This window comes from Lupinus angustifolius, chromosome LG08 (assembly GCF_001865875.1).
Source record: "Lupinus angustifolius cultivar Tanjil chromosome LG08, LupAngTanjil_v1.0, whole genome shotgun sequence".
NCBI classification, from domain to species: domain Eukaryota; kingdom Viridiplantae; phylum Streptophyta; class Magnoliopsida; order Fabales; family Fabaceae; genus Lupinus; species Lupinus angustifolius.
This window is the reverse complement of record NC_032016.1, coordinates 16,256,918-16,264,536: the sequence shown is the minus strand read 5'-3', so window position 1 is coordinate 16,264,536 and position 7,619 is coordinate 16,256,918. Positions and strand designations below refer to the sequence as shown.

The 7,619-nt window shown below is 38.1% G+C and overlaps 1 protein-coding gene across 1 annotated transcript; it reads right to left on the bottom strand.

The window, feature by feature from the left end:
* LOC109353936 lies at positions 277-2,110 on the bottom strand. The gene is made up of 3 exons (XM_019596291.1): positions 1,902-2,110; positions 1,324-1,773; positions 277-1,144 (listed from the first exon to the last, which is right to left on the bottom strand). The coding sequence occupies exons 1-3, from the start codon at positions 2,108-2,110 to the stop codon at positions 277-279; spliced, it is 1,527 nt and encodes a 508-aa protein (XP_019451836.1).

The window sequence follows — 7,619 nt, the reverse complement described above, 5'->3', positions numbered from 1 at the left end:
AGAGGACTTGTGGTACCTAGGATGGACAATTCTGTTACAACCAAATCTCTCTCTGTAGAAAGAAGCCCACTCTTGCTGAGAAGATAACATATCCCAAGCCAACTTTAAAAGGGCCGACTTATTCATAAGTTTAATAGACTTAAGACCAAGCCCACCTAAGGAAGTAGAGGAGCCAACTTGGTTCCATGCAACAGTAACAATTTTCCGAACCTCCGTGTTACCAGACCAGATGAAGTTTCTCATCTTCGAATCCACCCATTTTAATAACTGGGCTGGCTATTTGTAGACATGGAAACTGTAAACCAACATGCTTTGACAAATAGATCTGACCAACTCAACCCTACCCATAATAGATAGAAGAGAGCCCTTCCAAGCAGATAATTTGACCGCATTGGTGTTTTTGGGAATCAGAATAACCGAATTAGAGTTCATGTTGGGAAGGATCCAACCCTGGCTGAAGAATTGAGCCACGGAGCAACAAACATCATTACCCACTATATCCCAAAAAGCTTGGTAGAAACAACCACCAAAACCGTCCAGACCCGGGGCACCATCACCATTTAAACCAAAAACAACATCCTTTATTTCTTTATGAGAGGGAACAGAGGTGATCATCAAATTCTCATCGTCAGAGACAATTGAAGGAATCACAGACTGGATCAGATCATTAGGAGCAATGTATTTGGTAGAGCCAAAAAGATCAGTGTAGTAGTTTAGGACATGATTAGCTATATCATCCTGATTGCATAAAATCCTTTCCCTGTCCATCAAGATAGACATTGCTTTAGTAGCTTGTCTGATTTTTGTGACCCTATGAAAGAACTTAGTATTTCTGTCACCATGGGTGTGCCAATTGATCATACATTTCTCCTTCCAAAAGACCTCCTCCATCTCCAAAGCATGGAATAAGGACTTTTGAGCTTGATCCTCTTGCTCCAGCAACTCAGGGTTAGGGCCAAAATCAACAATGTAGTTTTGGATGAGATCTACATTAGACAAAGCATTATTAACCGTATGATGAATATTACCAAAAACCCTCATTTTCCAAGTTCTAAGATCTTTTTTCAGAAGTTTCAGCTTTTGAGAAAGAATGAACATTGGGCAGCCAGAAAATTTTGCCATCCAGGCATTAGAGATGACTCTCCTGCAATCAAGGTGAAGAAACCACATTTTTTAAATTTAAAAGGAGTGAAGGGAGGAGGAGAACCAGGATAAGCAGAAAATAAAAGCGGATGATGATTAGATGAGCTTCTGGGCAAAGTCTGATAGGAAACCTAAGACCAAATATTCAGCCAAGTTTCATTGTAAAGAGATCTATCCAACCGCTTCTTAGTGAGAGTAGACCCTGTTCTCCTATTAGACCAAGTGAAAGGAGCCCCTCTTGTAGGAAGATGAAGGAGATTGACATTATCAATAAAAGCTTTGAATTCTTCGGACGGGATTCTGGCCGGAACTCTAGAGCTTCTACATTCATTAGCACCAACCACTGTGTTGAAATCACCAATAAAGCACCAAGGACCAGGAAAAGCAGATATAACATCCTGAGCATCAGACCACAAAATTCTTCTTTGAATATAGCTGGTATGAGCATAAATAACACACACGTTAACCACCTTATTATCCAGAGTAACAGAAATAGCAAGAAATTGAGAAGTGCTCAAAAGGACCTGGGGGACCACACCCCTGGAACAAAGGCCCCACAGATTCGGGAGATCATCACCTCTGTTATTAACAACAAAAAGATCAAGGTTTAGAGAATTCCAAAGAGTAGAGCTTACAGAAACAATCAGAATCATAGGTTCAGAAATAAACACTAGGTCCGGCTTGTGGGTGACACAATTTTTTTGAAGCACCAGCCTAGTCTTTAGGCTACCAAAACTTCTATAATTCCAGAAGAGGACCTTCTTTGAACACTGTAGGAAAGGCCACCCTTACAGGTATTGTAAGACTTTTCAGCGATGCTCTTCTTCTTTAATATCTTCTTTTGGGATTTACTAAGCACATTAGTGAAACTTTCCTCTTCCAATTCTTCATCCAGAGAATCATCAGCCCAAAGCTTACCAACTAATCTCAAATCGTTAGCAACCACCGGATTGTCATTATCATTCATAATATGCACAGGAGTAACTTGTTGAATAAGTTGTGTGCACTTTTCCTAATGGTTGTTTTCTAGCCCCATTTTTGTGAGCTTCAGGAGCTTTAACTTCTGATTTATGCTTGGGCAACCTTATGCAATTCTCCACACTATGGCCAATAGTATGACAACCAACACAGAAATCCGGCAGACTCTCCTATTCAATTGGGACAAAAAAAACAAAACCTTCCCTCTCGACTAGAATTTGACCAGGAAGCGAAGATTTAAGATTCAGTTCTACCAAAACTCTAGAAAAATGGTTGAAGGTGCGATTGCTTATAGCCTCATCCAGATATATCGGTGTACCAATTCCCCTTGCAATTAAAAAAAATAATACGAGGACACCAATACTCTTGGGGTAAACCATGTATTTTAACCCAACATTGGGCGTGAGACAGCCTTTGCAAATTAGGGTTAAAATCCGGGGACCATAAAAACATACGGAGAATACCTAGTTTAAGACTCCATGAACCGATGGAACAAACAGTTCTCATGTCTTCCGGCGATGAGAATGAGAAGTCGTAGAATCCTTTCTCCAACGAAATCATTGACCACTTATATTGCACCACAGAGATGTCAATTTCTCTTTTAGCTCGACAAACTTCAGAGGTTTGTCGCCTTTAGCAAGAATCAGTCTCCCATGGAGATGCGATTTTCATATTTGAAGACCCGCTTGAGAGTCGGCTTCAATGATCTTAATGGCAATGGCGTCCCCTTTTAAGCAGGGTTGTGGAAGCTGCGAAACAAAAATGGGGGCCGAATTCGTTACCGCTTCTGCAAAAGATTTCGTCTTCGGAGTAGCAGCAACAAAATTTGCCCTTGGATCTGAGCAAGAAGCCGAAATCCAGTCCAGAAATACCCACAAAATTACAGGAACCAGAGGCTTCATTGAACCCGGATGTAGAGAGGAAACCGAAGCTGGCGTGAAGAAGAAAACCAACGAACTCCAAGAAAGCAAAGGAACCCTAAATCAGAGCGCAAAGAACGTCCGAAAAAGAAGAACCAGTGGAGAGGAAGAACCAGACAGACGAAGGAGAAGAAACGAAGATGAAATTAAGCCCCAAATTGCCTAGGAGTTATTTTGGGATTCATCTTCTCGCAAACCCTAACAAAGCCTCTGGTATGCATGATTATTTTCTATCAAAAAAAAGTAGCTGATAACATTTTGTTTTCAACATTGAAATCATACTTTATTTATAGGGTAATTCCATATAAATATAACATAAACCACAGACTTGGAATATAAAAATATAATTGTTCAATTATATGAATGGTTTTTTAAGTATGTTCAACTTTTATATAGTACTAGAGTGTTGAGATACATTATCGTTCCTAACGACTCACATTCATATTGTTTGAATTTAGTGTATCGTTTTTACATTTTATAAATGTCGAATATATTAATTTGTAGTTGAATATACTCAATTTGGATAACTTTATTTATTACTTATAAAAAATTATATACCAAAATATGAAACTTCTATATGAAATATGCAACATCAATATGTGATTGAAACTACAAATATGTAGTAACATATGATAAAGAAGACAAAATTTGAAGCTTAGGAGAACAAAATTTCCTTGAAAATAACCTTTTTTATGAAATCACCCCTTCCTTTGAATTTTCATTTTTAATTGGAATCTTTGTTATAGCTTTTGAAACCTCTTTTGATAGAACAACATATAATTGTTCTTGCTCAAAGACATGTTGAAGAAACTAAATACTTACATCAAGAATTGTTTGTCATTGTCCCTTATTTATTATGAGTTCAAAATTCAATCACATAGAGAATTGTTTTATGATAAGAACAAAAGAGAGTCTTACATTGTCTGACATTTTTAGTTTAATCCTAGATATCATAGTCCAACTTTCAGGTCTACGTTTTACAACAACATCAAGGATGCACCCTTTTTACCTTTAGAATATGTGGTGGTAATAAACCCATGTCTCAAACACTTAACAAATAAACTTCGGAGTAGTTGTACTACTTAGTTTACTTGCCAAGTTAAGCATGCTTTTCTTAAGATCTTACATTCATCACTCATTTAATATTAGAGTCACCAATGGTTAGGGTGTGACAACCTAATCTCCTTTATGGTTGTAGTATTGTTTAAGTGATGAATATAAGTGTTTACGATTCTACCATTTTAGGATATACACTAAAAGGAGGATTTCAGATCTTGGTGTTTGGGGTTAACCAAAGTAAAATATAAGAACTTGTCTAAGTAGTTCAAACTCAAAAAGAAGATGAGAAATATGTTTTCTTATTCAAAAAGATTTTATCTCCTCAAGAATTTGTGAATACTTAGTTTATTTTTCTTGTTGATTTATTTATGTGCAAACCATGATGTCATCCATAAGAAGTAGCTCACAATAGCTGGTCTCATAGCCCATAACTAGCTTTGATGAGTCATGCACAAGGAGGTGACTAAGCTACTTGGTCAAGGGATCAAACCCATGATGAAGGGTTTGGTCAGCTGTTGAGCGGTCCAGCTCAGCAGCTCAGCGATCTGGCGTGAGGCCTATAAATAGGAGGCCAATTCCTTCGAGCAAAACAAATTACAACTCACCATTTCTTCATAAAATTCTCTCAAAAATACTTGAAGGCCAGAATTCTCTCATTTAGGAATGCTTTTCCTAAAAGTGCTTGAAGATAACCAACAATCCAACGTGCTTGAGTCTTTTATTTGGTACTAGGCTTAGACTAGTTTCTAGTTTAAGTTGAGTCGAAGGCTTAGGGCACCTAAAACATGTCTCATATGCATTTATCTTTAAATCATTTCATCCATGAGATATGTTCATTTGATAATATGTTCATGCATTACATAAATACATGTATATATGCATTCTAGGCATAAAACTAAGTGTCAAACATGTATTATCTAAGTGCATAACATATTTGATGTTTTCTATTTGAAAATACATATTTTATTTAGTGTTAATCGATTAACCATACCTTTAATCGATTAACCCAACTGCTGTGTAAAGTGGTTGCCACTGGAACACGTTTTTGTAATGCAGTTAATCGATTAAAGGTTTACGTTAATCGATTAACCTAACTGATTTTTTAAATTGTTGAAACTGAAAAACTGAAAAACAGAATCAGTTATGATTTTTAGTCCCGTTAATCGATTAAGAAGGTATTTAATCGATTATCTGGGGTTCTGGACTGATTCTTTATAAACTGCGTTTTCAGAATTAATCTCATAAGTTGCATGTTGCATTTATTAGAGAGTTAGAGCATTCTACGTGTTAATTGCTGCATCTATTTGTTAATTGCATTAGTGAGTTTAGAAATGAGAGATTCCTTGCTTTAGGATTGAGTGCATTTCATGTTATAATCTCTCACGTTTTCCCTCACATGTTCATGCATATTTTGATGCGTTTTTTCATGAATTTTATGATTCTGTAACTTCTGTTTTCATAACTAATACTTGTCATTTCACATGTGTTTGTGTTAAATGTGCATTAGAGTAAAGCCTTCATGTTGTATTTGAGCTTAGGTATAGCTTAATATTACTCTTGTAATTCTTGTGTAATTGTTGTGAAAGGGAATCTCTTGGTGTCGTATCACCAGTAGAGATTGTGTGTTTCTTCATAGCTTAGAGTGTAAGAAAAGGAAAGAACGAGAGATTCTTTGGCTGGGGCTACGCCGAAAGAAACGTTTTCTTTATCGGTAGGAAGGGAGTCAAACCATTGGATAGTTTCTTTGATTTCTTGTCATTTGCTAAGTGTTGTAATTGGATAATGTGTTTGTAAATTACATTGATTCGATTATAGTGAAGGAAATCTCCCAAGTCAGCCGGGAGGCCTGGATGTAGTTTGCAGTGGACAGCAAACGAACCAGGATAAAAATTCGAATTGCAGGATTTGTTTCTCTCTCTCTCTCTTTACTGTTTTCAATCGATTAATTTGTATATTTGATTCAACTAATACATTCTGTTCTTTTGTTGTATTGCAAGCTATTCTGATATACAAATTTGTAAGCTCTGTATTCGTTCTGTTATCGGTTATTTGTTCTGCATTTAATCGTTTCTGTAATTGCTTACTGGTTCTGTTTAATCGATTAATATTGCTGTGTTAATCGATTATCCTGTTTCTGTTAATCGATTAAAACTGTTTCTGTTTAAAACTGTTCTTTGTGTTAATCGATTAAGATTGTGCATATAATCGATTATCTTCTTCTCCTTAACCGATTAAATAGGGTTGATTCAGCATTAAGTGTTGATTTGCGAAAAGCGGTAATTCTAACCGCGACACCTATTCAAGCCCCCCCCCTTCTAGGTGTATTGTAACCACTGATACCTAACAAAATCATTAGCCAAGGGGAACATGGTTCACGCCTTGGGGGAATTTTTGATGAAGACTTGCTGGCCGCAGGGATCATGGCTAATGCATAAGGCGGGTTAAAATCGTCGGCTAAGGGGAACATGGTTTGTGCCTTGGGGGCTTTGGTTGATGAAGACCTGCTGGCCAAGGGGAGCATGGCTCACATGCAAGGCTAGTTGAAATCGCATGCCAAAGGGAAAATGGTTCGTGCCTTGGGGGATTTTGTTGATGAAGACCTCCTAGCCAAGGGGAGCTTGGCTCACACGGAAGACGAGTTGAAATCGCTAGCCAAGGGGAGCATGGTTCGTGCCTTGGGGGATTGGTTGATGAAGAGCTGTCGACCAAGGGGAGCATGGCTCACGCACAAGGCGGGTTGAAATCGTCGGCCAAGGGGAACATGGTTCTTGCCTTGGGGAATTTGGATGATGAAGACCTGCCAAATAGTACACAATTGAAAATGCAGAATAACCCGTTATCATATGATGTTATAAGCTTTACAATGGTTCTAGCCTAGCCTTTTAAGAAGGTTTGCTGATTATAGAAAACATTAAAACATGTTCTTCTTTGGCGAGATATTGGGGTTCTATAAAACTTGGAGGGGGGGGGGGTTGGTTACTTAGGCTTGTGAGTGGATTTGAGGCTTTGCTAGTAGCAACTCCTACCTATGTAGTGATCACCTTTGGCCATGCAGACTTAAAGTCAGTGGAAAGGAACTTCTTACACATATGTGGAGTGGACACTATGGCCTCGATGGTGTGGAGTGGACACTATGGCCTCGATGGTGTGGAGTGGCCAATGATGGCGTTGTAGGCCGATTTGCAATCAATGACCAAGAACTTGGCTTTGATTGTCTTGCATCTGTCTTCGGTTGTTACTCAAACTTCTACGTAACCTCTAGGGGTTATTCCCTCTCTGGTGAACCCGAAAAGTTGACCATCATATAGGAACATGTCTAGTTCTTAGAACTCTATCTTCAAAATAGGCATTGCAACATGATGTTTGCAGAACTACCCTGATCCACGAATAAATGTCTAACCTTCTTGTTATTTAGCTTTGTCGTTTTAATCAGCGGATCGTCATGTCCTCAAGTGACGCCTTCATAGTCTCGATCATCAAAGGTGATACGTGTAAGTATCAGAGTGCAACTAAGGGGGG

Excerpts from the sequence above, each read along its gene's own strand:
- LOC109353936 (XM_019596291.1), bottom strand. The coding sequence starts at position 2,110 with ATGAATGATAATGACAATCCGGTGGTTGCTAACGATTTGAGATTAGTT. Across the intron at positions 1,774-1,901 it reads TCCTACAGTGTTCAAAGAAG|CTCTACTCTTTGGAATTCTC; the intron begins GTCCTCTTCTGG and ends TGTTTCTGTAAG. Across the intron at positions 1,145-1,323 it reads TCTACTCTCACTAAGAAGCG|GAGAGTCATCTCTAATGCCT; the intron begins GTTGGATAGATC and ends CCTTGATTGCAG.